Below are 18,026 nucleotides of genomic sequence, written 5' to 3' on the forward strand. Positions count from 1 at the left end.
ATACTGTTATATTTAATAAAAGTATAAGAACCACGTTTCTCCCTAATATTCTTTAACTATTGAGCTCACCTTGAGTTTTTTAAATTAATACTTATTTTTTAAAATTGAGGATTCATCTTGATTAGTTTTGGAAATAGTAATGGATTCCTACTCACCATGACTTTATAAAGGCAATTTCAAGATAATTGTCAATATCATAGAAAGCATATTGATTTTTAAATTCTTTTGCTTCCTAGACTAACCAACTCTTTTCAGTCAAATGGGAGCAAGGAAGATGGAAAAGAAGCTGATGGTGACATTTTTACCTTGGGTGTCTGAGCAGATGGCAAAAAAAGAAATGAAGGAAAAGAATATCTAAGAAGAAATTTAATAAATTATGCTTCAGGTATGTTGAGTTTGAAGTGCCTTTGCGACATCTATGTGGAAATATTCAGTTACTGAATTGTATGAGCTGTTTGTATATTTTGGAAATTAAGCCCTTGTTGGTCACATCTTTTGCAAGTATTTTCTCCCAGTCTGTAGGTTGTCTTTTCTTTTTGTTTGTGGTTTCCCTTGCTGTGCGAAAGCTTACACATTTGATTAGATCTCATTTGTTCGTTTTGCTTTTATTTCTAGTACCTTGGGAGACTGACATAAGAAAACATTGCTATGATTTATGTCAGAGAATGTTTTGCCTGTGTTCTCTTCTAGTTTTATGGTGTCTTGTCTTAATATTTAAGTCTTTAAGCCATTTCGAGTTTTGTGTGTGTGTGTATGGTGTGAGGGTGTGTTCTAACTTCATTGATTTACATGCAGCTGTCCAGCTTTCCCAACACCACTTGCTGAAAGACTGTCCTTTCCCCATTGTACATTCTTGCCTCCTTTGTTGAATATTAATTGTCCACAGGTGTGTAGGTTTATTTCTGGACTCTCTTTTCTGTTCCGTTGATCCACAGGTCTGTTTTTGTGCCAATACCACACTGTTTTGATTAGATTTCTTGTAGATTTGTAGTATTTTCTCAAGTCTGGGAGGGTTATGCCTCCTGTTTTGTTCTTTTTCCTCAGGATTGCTTTGGCAATTCTGGGTCTTTTATATTTCCATATAAATTTTAGGATTATTTCTTCTGGTTCTGTGAAAAATGTCATGGGTAATTCGATAAGGATTGCATTAAGTCTGTAGATTGCTTTGGGTGGTATGGCCATTTTAACAATATTAACTCTTCCAATCTAAGAGCATGAGGTATCTTTCCATTTCTCTGAATCATCTTCAGTTTCCTGTATTAATGTTTTGTAGTTCTCAGCATATGTCTTTCACCTCCTTGACGAGGTTTATTCCTAAGTATTTTATTTCTATTTTTTGGTGCAATTTTAAAAGGGATTGTTTGTTTGCATTCCCTTTCTGATAGTTCATTGTTAGTGTAAAGAAATACAACCCGTTTCTGTATTAATCTTGTATCCTGCTACCTTGCTGAATTCATTTGTCAGTTTTAGTAGTTTTTGTGTGGACTCTTTAGGGTTTTCTATATATAGTATCATGTCATCTGCATATAATGACAACTTTACCTCTTCCCTACCAATTTGAATACCTAAAGAGGCAATTTAAAACAGCAGAGGATGAGGTTAAAATGATCCTTAAACCTTGCTCCCATCACCCATGAGGAAGTAGGGTCCAGAGGAAGCCCAGATCAGTTTTAGGACATAAAGAAGCTTTGCACACTTGAGTATGTTCTATGAATTGTAACACCAAAAATGATTTCTGTTTATTATTGAGATTATTTATGGTGTTCATTGAGTAACAACTTGTAATAAGATTAGTACTCCACTTGAATTTCATTTTACCTCAGTCAGTCATGGTTCCATGCTTTTCCCATGACTTAAGTTCATAAATAAAAGTCATTTCCAGCTCAAAAAAATGAGAAAGAAGAAATTGTTTTTGTTTCTAAAAATTCCACTTACCTCTTTTTTGAGCCAGTCATTCTCCCAGATCTCTCGATAGCTGCCCTTGTCAATGAACCTTATAGCATTCTAAAAAAAAAAAAAAAAAAAAATCCGTATTAAAGAAGAGCTGCCACATAGCATTTAAGAGTTTTAGCAATGGGGATACACAATCAACTTATCTGATCATTTTAAATTATGTTTTGCAATTACTTTGGAAATATACCTAAAAACTTTTGGTGCAGTTGTTCTGTCTTTATTATCCTATTGTATTGTTTTTACTGATTTACATTGCCTAACACAGGTGATTGAGAGAACTGGACAATGGTTGTCCATTCAATTTGGCCTCTATTGTGATTGAATCTGACTGCTATGGTGAAATCAGTCATTAATTGATCTGCTTCACAATTAAGATGGTTAAACTGCAGTGATCAAACTTCCTTCAAGTTTATGGCCACAGACATAATTCAACATATAGCAAAGGCAGGAATAGATTATATAACTACCTTTTTAATTTGAAAGATTTCTGCATGTCAATAATAACAATATACATACTTACAAACCTCATAGCCAATAGTTTCAGGGTAGCAGGCTGTAGCTAGATAGTCTCCTGGAGAAAGGCATTTTAGACAAAGCAAACAGGAAAATCCTTATTTATTTTTTTTTTTTTCCTTTTTGCGGTATGCGGGCCTCTCACTGTTGTGGCCTCTCCCGTTGCGGAGCACAGGCTCCGGATGCGCAGGCCCAGCGGCCATGGCTCACGGGCCCAGCCGCTCCGCGGCATATGGGATCCTCCCAGATCGGGGCACGAACCCGTATCCCCTGTATCGGCAGGCGGACTCTCAACCACTGCGCCACCAGGGAGGCCCGAAAATCCTTATTTTATCAGTAGAATCTTAAGATGTAAATTCATATTCAGTTACTAGGATATTTACAGTTTCACCCAAAGAAACTTTATAATGGATGACAGATTCTAGTTACATGTGAGGTACTTTTATATGGATACCGTGCTACAAACGCAGGAACTGAAGGACATAACCACAAGAAGAAAAATTAAGAAAAATATTCTGGTTCATAAACATGGATTGAAATAATTTAAAACTATGTTAAGGGTAAATTTGTGTAAGTCTTTAAAGTAGGAAGATGTGCAATACATTTCTTTTCTTTAAATCATGGTAATTGACCTAAGAGTGAAACTCCATTTCCTAGGAACCAGGAATTTTTATACTTCAGCTCCAACTGATAAGTCTAAAGTTTATTTGAACATAGACTTTTCTTTGAACAAAAGTAGGAAGTCACTCATAATTGAATTTAGTTGACTAATGGCTTAATTCACTAACAATAGTGTTTTCAGCTTTGGCTACACATTAGAATCTCCTGAATATTTTGAAAAATCCAAAAGCCCAGGCAACATCCCAGGCCAATACATGAGCATCTCTGTGGGTGGTACCCAGGACCCGCCTGGGTTAAACAAATTTCTCAGGTGACTCCAATAAGCAGCCAAGGTTGCACAAAAGTAGTAGATTTTAGAAGTTAACACATAAGATGGCCGGAGAAAATGAGGAAAATTCGTTCACGTGTGTGGGTGTTTGGCAGTATGTGGGGAAAAGAAAATGTACAATGTAATGATTAAGAGTAATGATCTGAAGAAGCTATCTTAACTCTCTATTCTGATACATGTTCTGGGCAAGTTACAAAGTTTCTCTGTGCCTCTGTCTTTTTATTAGTAAGTCTTCCCCTTAACAGGATTGTTGAGAGACCTTAATGTAAAATGTTAGGAACAGTATTGGGAACAGTCTTCATTATATGTTGAATGTACATACTGAGAGCATATTTGATCTACATATGCATTTTTAATAATCTTAACTATGATCAGATTACTTGATTGTTGATTTCACCATTTAACCATATTCAGTAACAAAGGGGATGAATTGCATGGGCAGACAAAACCATCGGTCAGTTCTCCACATCCTCTGTATTTGTGTTAATCAGTAAAATCATGCAGTAGAATAGTAACACTGAAAGAACAATTGAACCAACAGGGAAGCAACAAACAAGAGCAACTGAAATTCAGTGAAGAAAAGACCAGATGTTTATGACTGAAGAAAGGATGTTCCAGATAAAGAGACAATCCCAGCAGGGACCTCACTGATTTAGGAGATAGTCTGGAGACAGGGGAAGGGCAGTGAAAAGGAAAGAAAGTCAGGCATTAGGGGCAAAACAAAGATTAGAAAACATGAATTGGAAATTACATCTCAAACATTTTTTTATATCCCCAATTTTTAAAGCTCCAGCAATGTAAAGTGTACTCTCTTAGGTTTGCATATGTAAGAAAGTACTTTTTAGACAAATTATATTTCATCCTATAATTCATCCAAAATCTAATTTAATAATTTGTTGTAGCCATTATTATTATACTTAAAAATACCTGAATATTAATTTACTGAGCTCTTGCTCTTATGAGGCACTATCAATCCTCATACTGTTCGTTAAAGGTAAATATTATTATTGTCCCCTTTTTATAGATTAGGAAACCGAAGCCCAGAAAAGTCAAGTATAAATTCAGTTTATACACCCAGTAAGTGGTAGAACTGTGATTTAAACTAAACTGCCTAATTTCAAAACACAAGTTTCTGACCGTTATAATACACCATGAGAAAGAAATGGGTAGGGGGAGCTTTGTTTTTTAAGGAAATTGAAATACAGACAGGAGAGGGCTTGGGATGGGTGAAATAGGTGAAGGGGATTAAGAGGTACAAACCTCCAATTATAAAATAAATAAGCCATGGGATGTAATGTGCAGCATAAGGAATATGGTCAATAATAACTTTGTATGGAGACAGATGGTTACGAAACTTATCATGATGATCATTTCATAACGTATGCAAATGTCAAATCCCTAGGTAGTATACCTGAAACTAACATTTCAGTTAAAATTTTGAAATTCTTTGTGAGAAGAATTATACATCAACTACATTTCAGTTAAAATTTTGAAATTCTGTGTGAGAAGAATACAAATCTACTATCAGAAAAAAGAAAGAAAGAAAATTGAGATATACCTCTGTGGCCCATTCCTTCTTTTGGTTCAGTTGCAACAAAGTTTCTCTGATTATTCTCTTTCTATCATCTTCCAGGGTGATTTTATACTGTTCTTTAAAAAGAAAATTAGAAACCTTAAGATCCTAGGTAAACTATGAAGCTATAAATTTTATTTTCCATGATCCCCACCTCTCCTTTCTATGTACTTTTTCTTTTCTGAATTTTCAAGGTACATTCTTACTGAAGCATCTAGTACCTCCAATTAGAAGAAATGCTCCAATAATTTACTAACACCTTAATGTGAATTCGTTTATGATGATATCTCTCTCATGAATAGTCATAGTTTTAAAGGATTGTCTCTCCAAAGGGAGAATTTCTAACACTTTAGTACCTATGCAGCCATCTACCTTTCATATCACACAACTTCTGATTCTACCACATAAATATGAAGAGATTTGATTACACACGTGAGTGGCATCCTGTACATCTAACTCCTTCTAACTAATTTTCCAATATTCTTGGCATGCGTTTCCTGGGGCAGGAAAGACAGAATAAACAGAGAGAGTAGGAGAGGGGCTGTGAAAGTCAGTAGACCTGTTCTGAGTTGGATTCAGAGCAAGAAGGGAGAACTGAGATGAAGAAGCGCTGGATTCTCTATCCTCTCCAGATTTTCTTATATCATAAATGTCAGAATTGAGAGAGCAAAGGATTGTAAAATTGGGGGCCTTGAAAGATGCTGAGAGATCATATAATCAACACTCCTGTTTAAGGGAAACAAGATGTAGTGACATGAAGGCTGCTTTAGAGAGTGGAGAGAAATAAAGCTGAAAAAATGAGTCCAGTTTGTTCATTCTTTTATTCAACAAATCATCATCAAGTTCTTTTGATGTGCATGACACTATTTAAGGTGCTGGGAATATTGCCAAATAAGAGACAAAACCCCTGCCCTTATGACATGTACATCCTAATGGGGAAGCGAATGAATAATATTTCAGGTGGTGAGGTGTGTGATGAAGAAAAACTAAAATTTTCTGTTTTAGATAGGGTGATCAGAGAAAGCTTTTTTGAGGAGGTAACACCTGAGCAAAGACTGAATACAATGAGGTAGTCAGCAGTGTGCAACAGGAGGGCAGTGTACCCTCCAAATCTAAGAATCGCCAAAGTTAGTTGTGCTTTATGATAACATCTATGTTATGTGTCCCCATTAGATGTGTTTTATTTATAACATTTGAAGCACAATTACTTGGAAGTCAGAAAGTATCTTCCCATACAAATGATGTTGACAATTACTGTTGCTAGATTTCTGGACTGGTCCACAGAGACCCATTTAACTTATTCTATAATGAAACAATAGTATTGTACTGAGAGTGTTGTGGAACATAGCTGCCATTTAGGACATTGTTTCAAAGGGAAGAATTTCTTCACAGACCAAGTCAACCAAAGCCAACTCTAAGAACTCTCGAGGATCTTAGGCTACAGGGAAGAAGATCTGTAGGTCTGATCTTTCCATAGTTTAGAGCCAATCTAAGGCTCTGGAAAGCAGGGCAGGGAGCTAGGCAGGAGTTATTCAGCCCTCCTTGTATTTTGTACTGGCATAACTGCTTCCCCTATTCAAGGAAAACTCTGAGCAGAGTGTAAAAACTTCTCTCCATATCTTTCTATTACCGCAGTCCCTGGAACACAATTGAAAAATATTTTGAAGAAAATGAACTTTGGCCAACTGCAAGTCTTTGGCGGGCAGTGATCTGAGCCTTCAGCACCAGGATAGAAGAAGCAAACAATGGCAACTTTGGTGAGGGAAAGGGAGAGTCGAAGGAGGGAAGGGGCGAGCTCTCCCAGACTGTGGAGTGGCCAGAAAGGGGGCTGGGAACCATCAGTTTCTACCTCTAACAGAGCTGGAACAAGAGTGGCTGAGGTTTATAAACAAGAGTTCATTGGGTTTTGGGTCTAGTCTAACTTGACATCTGGAGAATAAGAAAATGGACATCTTCATGATTCCAACCTATACATATATATGTATATATATATGGATATGTATATATCTGTATATGTGTATGTATATGTAGGTATGTGTGTATCTATCTATCTATCTATATAAAACCTGTATTTTTCTTAATCTCATTCAAAGTAATTGCTTGAATGTTTTAATCATTCCAATCTCATTTCTGATGGATTTTTTTTTTTCAGTTCAGGATCTAGTCCACTAGACTAATGCTAGATATTTATTTAAAATTTCTACCACACAAAATACAACAATCAATCTAAAAGTTGCAGTGCATCAGGAGTTGAGCTATAATGGATTTTACATTCTTAGCATCTGAAAGAAAACATAAAAACTGGAGCTTGATAACATTATATATTAATTATTTGCTATAAATCATAAAAAATAGATTACCAAATATGCTCTGGGTAAAGTTGTAGCTCTCCCTCATGTTAATACTGAAAAAGCGATAATAACATCCAACTCTGTTCCAAATTCCATATACGACTGTATGGACTGTTTTTCTTCTTAAAAGCAGAGTAGCTAGCACAAGGGAGGATGTGAAAATATCCCTGTTATCCTTTGAAATTCAGATGATGCTTCAGGTAGCAACTATTAACCACGCATTTGTGAATACGGCCATAGAAACTGGGAGTATGTAAAAGTCTCCTTCCCGGAAAAGTTTGGAACACTGCAAATGGGAGCTTGGGAGGTTATGACTATGTGCCTTTAGACTCCTGGCTGCTCAGATGCCCGGTCTAATATGGTCACTTCTCAGAAGCTGACCACACTTCTCAGAGGCTGAAGCTTGCTTTGCATTGTTTTCTTTTCCTTGTTGTGTGTGGCTCTGCTTTGGCTCTGCTCCACGGCTTTTTAGGAGTCTGTTCACTCTTCACACACTTCCCGGTGTCACACAGCTTCACTGTGCCAGTGGCTTCCTTTGAGCCCCCTCTGGAGAAAACCAAGCAAGCGCAGGTGGCAACACTAGCCACGTAGCAGTTTCTTCAGGCAGAGCATGTTAGAGAGCCCTCCCTACCTCGCTGCATCACAGAGCTGGGAGGACTATTTGAAGCACAGCGGTTTGGGTCTGACACACACCTGTGTTCAAATCCCATTTCCACTGCTTACTAAATCTGTGAGTTTAGTTAAAGCAATTAACTTCTCCAGGCCTCTGTTTCCTCATCTTTAAACTGGGCACAATGGTATCCAACTCAAAGGAACTTGTAAGAGTCGGATGAGATAAGGTATGGAAAAGCAGGTGCTGGGACTGTGAGTTCTCCAGAGATCCCTGAGGTACTCTCATTTTACAGGTGAGGAAACTAGCATTCAAAGAGGTGGACTTGAACCCAAGTCTTTTAACTCACTGTTAGTGTACAAAGAAAATTTTCAGGATCCCTGTCGCATGCGCCTGGTCAAGGACAAAATTAAAAACTCTCTGTGACTCTAATATCTGATGATTTGTAATAACCCCATACTTTCTCTGTTCCTGGGCCTAATCTAAGGTTCCCTTTCCTTTTATTGAGAGAGAAAGAGCCTTGTCCTGGTTATATCAGCGACTGTGTTTTTTACACCCAATATCCCGACATCTCCTTCTAGCTGAAGTTCAGGGAAGCAGCTCCAGGTTCTTCCTCCCCATGCCCCCAGGGCTCAGGGTGGCTACTGAATAAGATAGGTTGGACAGCTGACCAAAGAATGGTTTGTGCTGGGGCCAACTGATGACCCATGAGGAGGCATGGATGAAGGTCTTTTGTCACCTTTGACTAGGTAGGTGATCACACTGGCTCTTTTCAGAACCTGGGTTGGAGAATACTGCAAGAATTGGTCTGTGAGAAGCAAGAAGAGAATGGGGACCGGCACAAAGAGCAAAGCAGAGGTGGCACAAGAGGGACAGTCACAGACCATGAGTGACAAATGTAGGGAGGAGCATCCCTAGAGCCACCACTGATCTGATGGCCTTCTGTTTCCATCTTCAGTCCTCCCATTCTTCAGTACAAGTGTTACATCCAACAAACATGATCATGGGACATCAAGAAACCTTATTTTTCTCTCTTGCCTTTAAAATTCATACTGTGAGGCTAGTAGCTCTCAGTAAGATACATGGCAATCCTATGACTTTTCTGGTTCCTTTGTGATAACAAAATATCTTCCAATCAGAAATTAATATGTCTAGTCTTTATAATAATCGAAATGTTAAGCTTCATTTAAAGTTATGGCTGTTCCCTTCCTAGCTTAAACCTACTACCATTTCCTGTGACTTGAACTTCTATGCCTTCTCCCTCGGGGCTGAAGGGGAGCCTGGAAAGGGACAGGAAAGCACTCACTTGACTGATACTATCTCAAGCTGATGTCCCATTTTCTGGGTCTAGTTAGCTTTTAAGATTGATTCTCCTCTCTTGGGGGTGGTTTTTGTAGGTTCTCCGGAGGACTGCCTCCCCCATTGCTAGTTATATTTCACCTGCATGCCCTTGATACAGGGGAAATACTGCCCTTGGAGGTTGGCTAATGACTCTTCCTTTGACCTTTGGGCCTCAGTTTCCTCCTTCCTCCCACATAGACAGGCTTCTGTTTCTCTTTGGGGGCACCATGGCCCCTCTCATCAGCCCTCAGGCAAGATTTAACAGGACTGCGTACCAGCTCTCTTTCACAATTGGTCCACAGGAAACACTCCTGCTCGCTTTGCCACAACAAACTCTGGAAGTGCAGGCTGCTACAGGCTGAAAGTCTGTGACTCCCCACCCACGCCCACCCCAGATTCTTAGGTTGAATCCTAATCCCCAATGTACTGGTATTTGGGTGATCATTAGGTCAGGAGGATGGAACCCTCATGCATGGAATTAGTGCCCTTATGATAGAGACCCCAGAGAGTTGCCTCGCCCTTTCACTACGTGAGGTTACAGCAAAAAGAAGGCATCGATGAACCAGGAAGCAAGCTCTCACTGGGCACCTAATCTGTCAGTGACTTGATCTTGACTTCCCAGCCTCCAGAACTGTGAGAAATAAATTTCTGTCATTTGTAAGACACCCAGTCTATGGTACTTTGTTATAGAGGCCTAAATGGACTAAGACACAGGCCCAGCCCAGGGCAGCAGCTGCCTACCTCTTCTTTGCTCTGATGTTAGAACAGTTTCCTAGTCAGCCACTTATCCCATAGATTTTTTTCAGGGATGAGTCATAAACTAGATCTCAATGTCCCCCCGCCCCCACCCCAAACTGCAGGGAACACATGTTGAACAATCTGAAGAATTTCCTTTAAAGACCTTCCGACTTGATTTGAGATGAAGGAGGAATTACCCTTCACCTGCCCCTTTGGGGGACTGTGTACAACTTACAGCACACCAAGAGCTCTTTCCAAAAACTGTCTCCTTATTTCCAACAGTCTTTTCATGGCTTCCTCAACTTCTTTTATAGACTGGAATTCAGTGGTTGAAGGTGTGAAACCAGTTTTCTGCCTCATCATATTGGCAGTCTGCCTGGCGATATCTCACTTTACTTTGAAATGTGGTATCCATTATATAGACAACCAGGTTTAAACTGAGACTAAAAAAGTTTCATTTTAATATCATGTTTCACTTACAATAAAGCCCCTTTCTACTAAAGTACTTGTTCCTTGCAATTAAAGCAGTCTAGCTAACACAAACTCCATGATCATGGGTGTGGGAGGAGAATTCTAGAAAAGTCATGGAAGAAGGAGAGAGGTGAGAGGAAAAGAAGAGATGGTGGTAGTAAGACTTCAGATAAATTAATTTAGGAGTTCTACTCATATTCATTGTGCCCAGTTAGTGGCCCCCAAGGTGCTTTAATCATCCCCAGCCAGAATTGCTGCTGCATGGTTAGGAGAAGTGCCTAAAACTAATGGCAAATAAGATAAGCCCATAACAGCCATTATCCCATGACACTTAAAACTGGCTATACGCCGAGGCTCAACCAGCAGCATATAAATGTTATTACCCCCACTGCAAAGTTGGATACAATAGCATGAAATTTTCAGCTCAAAGAAATCATCCAAATTTCTAATCAGGATAACGGGTTAAGTTTATATGAGAAGATCACTCTTCCTACTTAAAAACCATAAAATAAAGGAATGCTGGAAAAATTATTTTAAAAATTTTAAACATACTAGAACAGTAACAAGTTTTAAAGTGTGGTATTGTTGCACAAATACATAGATCCATGGAACAGAATAGAAAAGACAGAAAGAGATCCAAACACACATGGGAAATGAAAGTATGATAAAGTTAGCATTTTGGATCATAGGGTAAAAATGGCTTATTTAATAGGTGATATTGGGACAACTGGAAAGCCATCTGGCAAAAAATAAGGTTGGTTTCCTATCTCACACAAAAAAGTCAGAGATTAAATATAAAAATGAAGCCATAAAAAATTCTAGAAGAAAATATTAGAGAATGTATTTGTAATACCAGATATCATAAAATCAAAGTGATAAATCGGGCACTATAAAACTATAAAATTTCCTCATACAAACACTGCATAAATAAAAGACTAATGACAAATGGGAAAAATATTTGCATCTTATATCACAGCTAAAGAGCTAACTTCCTTGAAATGTAAAGAGCTCCACAGCAGGATAGAAAAATGGGCAAAGATGTGAACAGAAAGGAAATTCATATGGTTCTTGAACTTATAAAAAGATATTCACTGTTGCTTATAGTAAGAGAAATGGAAATTAAAGCTACAGTGAGATACCATTTTCTACCTATAAGACTGGCAAAGAACAAAGAGGTCGATCACATCCCCTGTTGTTGAAGAAGTGGGAAAACAGACATCCTCACCACCACCAGCCGGAGTACACTTGGTACAACCTCTGTGTAGGGCCATGCCTATCAGTGTAAAAATGAATAGGCTGTTTGGGCCAGCCATTTCCCTTTAGAGATACACATAAATGGAATTACATACATGCAAGGGTATTCATCGTAGTAAAATGAGATTGTGTAAGGATAGTCACTGCAGTATTATTTGTAATAGTAAAAGATGGGAAACAACCTAAATGCTTATGAGTAGGGGACTTTAAAAAATTATGGTACAACAAAACAAAGTAGCCATTGGGAGGATGAGGAAGTATTAATATGTACTCATCTATAAGGATGTCCATATTGTTACCTGAAAGAGCAAGTGAAAAATTGCATCTGTGGCATGCTGCTTGTGACATATATGTACATACTGAAACATGCATGGACTCTTTCTGAAAGGTTACATAAGGAACTGGTAATAGTGTTTTTGTCTAGAGAAGGGATCTCAGTGGCTGGGGGATTGACAGGGGTAGGAGGGTGTCACTCTTACTTTCTTCTTTTGGGGAGGAGAACCTTTTGAAAAACTGTAACTGATTTGGGGTCAAATTTACACTACCACTGTGGTACAGAGGCCCTGAGCTGAGAAACTTACATAAAAATTGGTCTAGAAGCAGACTGACTGGACAGAGCCTCAGAGGGGATAGTGGGAATGACCCCAAATGAACGCTCCTTCCACAAAACAGGGTACCATTACCAGCTGGGCTCAGAACTGCCATCCACCCACAGTGTTCTTTCAGGCCAGATTTCTCCTGTTTGTTCTACCCTAGGACTTTCTTGTCTCTGAGCGTCTGGTGTTCTTTTAAGCCACTATGCCTCAGTGACAGACAGCTGGCTGGCTTCATGGTTCCTAGCTCTGATCCAGGTAAGATTCATTATGCCCGAGGCCACCCTGCTCCATACCCTCTTCACTTCCTGTCTCATGTTTGTTCTCCAGTTTTTTTCCCCCGACTGCAACTTAGCATTCACTTGGCCATTTTTCTATAACGATTCCTGTTGTCCAGCCTGGGTGGGTTGCCTCAGCTTGCCTCAGGTGAATTCCTTCTCTAATATAACCCCTTCCCAGGACCCTCCCACCTTGGTGGAATTGGCCCAGACCCAGGTGTGAGCGCAGGTAGACACCCACCCACTGAATGAAGCTTCTTTCTCAAAGTCAGTTGCAGGGTTTCTACACACACAGAGGCACACACTCCCATCCCTTTACTTCCCCTTCTCAGTTCCATAGGTGGTCCTGGGATAGTTTCTTTACTTCCTCCCTTCACCTAATCCTTAGACGCATAGTGCTTGTGCTGACAGCTGAGAGTAACGGATGATTCAGGGGGTACCCGTTTCTTTCTTCCACCAAATGTCTGCCTCTGAAAGATTTTTTTATTGAATCTGAACCAGCTTTCTTGAAACTGACCTGACATTTTCTCAGCAGTCTCTTTAACTCTGTTGATGTCATTCTGTAAGGAGGTAATGAGTTTAGCATGTTGTTCACTCCCTACATTCTTGTACTCCTCCCAATATTCTTTCTCACTGAGTTTCTCAAGAAATAGTTTCTCAGCGTCATTTATTTGGATGCGCATATCTGTTGAAAGAAAATCGAGACTTTCCGTCATTTCTATTGTCCTTGCAACCATTATATGTTGCAATCTGTTTTTGTGAAGTTAAGGTCTGATATGAAAATATCAACTCATAAATACTATTTTATATCTATAATTTAGGGAAATCTAAACTATTCAAACTATTGTTTATCTATCCCTCATGATTCAAAATCTAAGTAAAATTAAACTTCTAATTATAAAGTAGTTGTGTGGTTTGGGGCTGTGATTGAGAGCTGTAACATGAAATCAGCCTATATGCCTAGGGACCCACAAGCTTAAATTATGCCTGTGATAGCTTGATAAGTGTCCTGTTTTGTACAATATATTATGTCGCGTATACTTTTTATTAGTAAATTGTCATTTTTCTGGTCATTATGTGTCTGGGCAAAGTGATTTCAACTTAACATCCTGCCACAGTACTTGGCGACCATTTTTGTAGGTAAGTTGTTTGATTCCATCATTTAAAGTTCAATTGTTTGAGCTTCCCTTGTGTGAAATGATAGCATATGATAGTCATAATAACCTGCCTTTCCCTAATCCCACACAGTGAGACTTCAGAGTGAAAGATAAGTTCCCCAGTTACGTGTGTACAAATATGGAGCCCTCTCAATCATATAAACTTTCAGCTTGCCCTAGTGTACTTCCTACACATGATATTCTACTCAGTCTTTAGGCTGAGTATCATGCTGCTGAATATTCTGGAAAAGGCAGCATTACAAAAAGCCAGGTCCAATGAACCGAGTGGCAGTTTGGCTTGCTACCATGCACCATCTTGTTTGAGAGCCCCTGAGGGCAAGACCACATCTTATTCATCTCTGTCAACCTGGCACTTAGCACAGAGTCTGGCAATTAGTTGGTGCTCAATCGATGTTTATGACTGAAGCATTCCATTCAGGCCAGAGAGGTGTTCTTCAGTCCAAAGGTCCAGAAGGACTCCAGACGTGTCTTTTTCCAAGACATGATAATATATTTTTAATACATATATTTTCATATATACTTAATATATTAAGAATATAAGATAATATATTTTAAACTCCCTTAACAAATGGCACTTGTTATTATCATTAAACAATTAAGAACACTGCACCCCAGTGATCAGCTGTCCTCCGATGTGGGCAGACTGTTGCTGTCTCAGCCCTGCACCATGTTCAGTCTTTGTGGGGAGGGTTGATTGATGTCACTGAAGCTTTTGAAAGAGAAGGGGGTGTAGTGGCTGTTGCTCTACATTCCCAGAGCCCCTCTCTCCCTTCCCTTCTAGTAACACATGTCTCCTGTCCCTTGTCATATAAGTAGACCGATTACAGTCGCCCCTTCTCCTGGCTTTAGGGATTGGTCCAGGGCTGAGCAGGTGCCCCAAGCTGGGCAAATGCTCGGAGTCCTCCCCTAGAAATATTTTGACTGCTGGAAAACATGTCTCTTTTGTCTCCACTTTGAGGTTATAAGGATGTAAGTTCAGAGGTGTCTCTGGTCAGAATTCCAGCCTCACGGGGAGAACATTCTCAGAAAAAGGAGCCAACTTTCAGGGGGAAGGCAGAGAGAGAAGACGCATAAGAGGAGCAGTGGGTGGAGGGGGAGGAGGTGGGAAAAAAGAGGGAGGGTGATGCAGGGGGAGAGAGGGGGGCAAGAGGGAAATTAACAAAAAAACTGCTGAGATCTGACAGCATGTGAGGCTCTGGGTCCACGTCAGTAGCACCCTGCCTTTTCTGTTTGGTTACATGAAAAAATTAACATCTTCTTTATGCTTGGACTAGTTTGGATTGGATTTTTATCCTTGGAACTGAAAGAGTCCTAACTAAACATTGGAAGAAGGGAGTTTTGTCAGCACCTCTCAAACTTTACTGTGCACAGGACTCCCCTAGGCTCCCATCCAAATGCAGATTCTGATTCAGCAGGTCCGGATGGGGGCCTGAGGTTCTGTACTATCACAAGCTGCCAGGTGAAGCTCCAGCTGCTGCTCCACGGACCAAATTGAGTTGAAAGTGACTGACTACTTGGTACTAAATGTCACTGCCTCAGGGATCCTTTGTAGACACATCTGTTCTTTCTTTCCCTCTCTTCTTCAGCATCTGTGGGCTTCTTTCTTCCTTGGACCACTGCACATGCCCAGCCCTCCTGTTCTTAGTCACCCAGCACGTCCCCAGTCCTGTAGGACACACATACCCCAGCACTCAGCCCAAACCACAGACAGGCACACCTTAACTAACCGGGCCCATTCCCACTGAAGGCAGTTTAGTGAGCACATCTAAGTATCTGCTTTGGTCTCACACCCATCTCAAGGGTGTGACTTCTTAAAGCATTCCTTCCAAACATAAGCAGAACTCTCCTAGACAGGAGCCAGACCAGAAAATACATCTACCACCTCATGACATCACTGTTGCCCACACAGGGACTTGGCAGGAGGATGCTTATGGGAAAGTTTTAGAGACCCCCTAAAAATGAAATGTGCTGATTGACCTTTGGTGTTGGTAACTATTTCTTTCAAAATAACAAATATCTACAAATGGAATGCCTGCTCTGTGCCAAGCGCTTGGGTAAGGAGGCTCTCTAAAATGCTTGGGGAAACTCAAGAAAATCTAGTTCCTTTTTTCGCCTCTCAGATTCTAATACTGCTTCCTGAGAGCACTCAAGTCTCTCCCTTGTTTTCCAGCTTCCTAGCTGAGATGGTATTTATAGAGGTTCTGGCAAAAGTTTTAGAAATCTGAGCAGCATGTTTATGATGAAGGGCTAGGATTTTTTTTTTTTTTTTTTTTTTTTTTTTGCGGTACGCGGACCTCTCACTGCTGTGCCCTCTCTCGTTGCGGAGCACAGGCTCTAGACGCACAGGCCCAGCAGCCATGGCTTACAGGCCCAGCCGCTCCGCGGCATGTGGGATCCTCCCGGTCCGGGGCACGAACCCGTGTCCCCTGCATCAGCAGGCGGACTCTCAACTACTGCGCCACCAGGGAAGCCCTGTCTTTGTTTTTGATCACTGACCTTACTCCTCCTCCTCGCTTGGCTTCAGTATCTCTGCCCACTTTATTTCCCTCTCTCGTCCACTTACTTATATGTGTTTGTGGTTGTGGTGATGATGTCATTTGAAATGTGTTCACAGCCTTTTGAACATATTAGGAGACAAAAGCATTAATACATTCAAGAAATAACTTGATACAGCTTTATGATAATTTTCTAAGTTTCTAAATCACCTTTCAAGTTTTGTTCTGGTCTCTTACAAACTTCCATTTTTCCTTCATTGCTTTTTCAACTTCCTCTCTTGTTACAACTGCTAATCCCTCTGACTTCTCCTCACTCAGTTCCTTTAGTAGGTTCCTTATGTGCCAAATCTGTTCATCCTTTAAGCGTTTATTCTGTCATGAATATCAACAGTTGTTAATTACATCTGCTGAAGTATTTCCATTGATTTCCCTCAAATAGAGTTACACATTGAGGTTTGCAAAATGAGAGATATTTAATGAAATAAGTTATTCAATAATATCTCTAAAGAACATAAGGAATATGGAAGACTCAAAATTAAACCCATCAATACAGTAATCACTGAAGAGAAAGTTACATATTAAAACCTGCGTTATTAATCTGCCAGTCTATCACCCTATCATAGGATCGGTGAACATTAAAATTAGATTTCAGAGGTCAGTTTCTTCAACTCCCACAAACACCTTTCTTTTCTAGGAAACATCGTTCATTTAGTCAATATTTATGGGGCATCTACCATATGCCAGGTAGTCTTCTAGACACTAGGAATATATCAGTGAACAAAATAGACAAAAGTATTGCTCTTGTGGAATTTACATTATTCTTTGTTTTTCTCACAAATGACCCTAATTCTCTTGTTCTGGGGTGATGGTTACTATTTCAATACTCCACACCTGAAGTATGGACTGTGTTCCTTTTGTGAATATCCCACCTATGTTTCCAAGTTTCTTACTTAATCAACTTAGAGTTTATTCTTGCCCTTGCTAGCTTATTATGTATATGTAGAGATATTTTACTGTGTGTGAACTTAATACCTTTTCCTTGTAATTTTCTTAGCCTCCCTTTAAGTTTTAATCCTCACTTCCCTGGTGTCTCTCCTTCAATTTCTTAAACCTAATGAAATGCATATACTTAAAATATTCTAATACTTATTTTAAAAATTATTTTTCCTGTAATTTAACATTCTCTTTACTATAGCTTTTTTCAACATTTTATTTCTGATATTTATGTCTTTTATCCTCTTAACCTACATGGATACTCTACTGTAAGAGTATTTTCTTTCCCAAAATTGATTCTCTGGGCCAGTGCTTCTCAAACTTCAATGTGTATACACAACACTTGGGGACCTTGTTAAAATGCAGATTCTGGTTCAGTAAGTTTGGTATGAAGCCTGCAATTCTGCACTTCTGATAAGCTCCAGCTGGTGCCAACCCTGCTGGCCCACAACCCATAGTTCGGGTAGCAAACTTCTTTCAGGTAATCCAAATATCTGTGATTTATTGATAGTGCTATGGCCTACTAAAACTCAATTCTTTAACACTGAATCCAACAAACTTTAAAGTTGAGGGCTGAAAAATTTGATTTCTAGTTTAGTAAACTCCCTGGACAGGATTATGTAACCTTAGTGCTCTTTAAGTTATTCCACAGGCTGCGTGACATTATTGCCATTTCAGTGCATTAGAATTTTAATTTAAAACTTTGATAAGCTGAAAGAAAGCAACAGACAATTAA

The 18,026-nt window shown here is 39.5% G+C and overlaps 1 protein-coding gene across 1 annotated transcript in view; it reads right to left on the reverse strand.

The window, feature by feature from the left end:
* The window catches only part of CCDC83 (coiled-coil domain containing 83), a 40,430-nt gene that overhangs the window by 12,542 nt on the left and 9,862 nt on the right, over positions 1-18,026 (reverse strand). The window contains 5 exon segments of the mRNA XM_060105121.1: positions 1,936-2,004; positions 4,974-5,065; positions 13,142-13,309; position 15,019; positions 16,508-16,669. Coding sequence (XP_059961104.1) covers positions 1,936-2,004; positions 4,974-5,065; positions 13,142-13,309; position 15,019; positions 16,508-16,669 — 492 coding nt within the window.

Source organism: Mesoplodon densirostris, chromosome 7 (genome assembly GCF_025265405.1).
Source record: "Mesoplodon densirostris isolate mMesDen1 chromosome 7, mMesDen1 primary haplotype, whole genome shotgun sequence".
In the NCBI taxonomy this organism is placed as follows: Eukaryota; Metazoa; Chordata; class Mammalia; order Artiodactyla; family Ziphiidae; genus Mesoplodon; species Mesoplodon densirostris.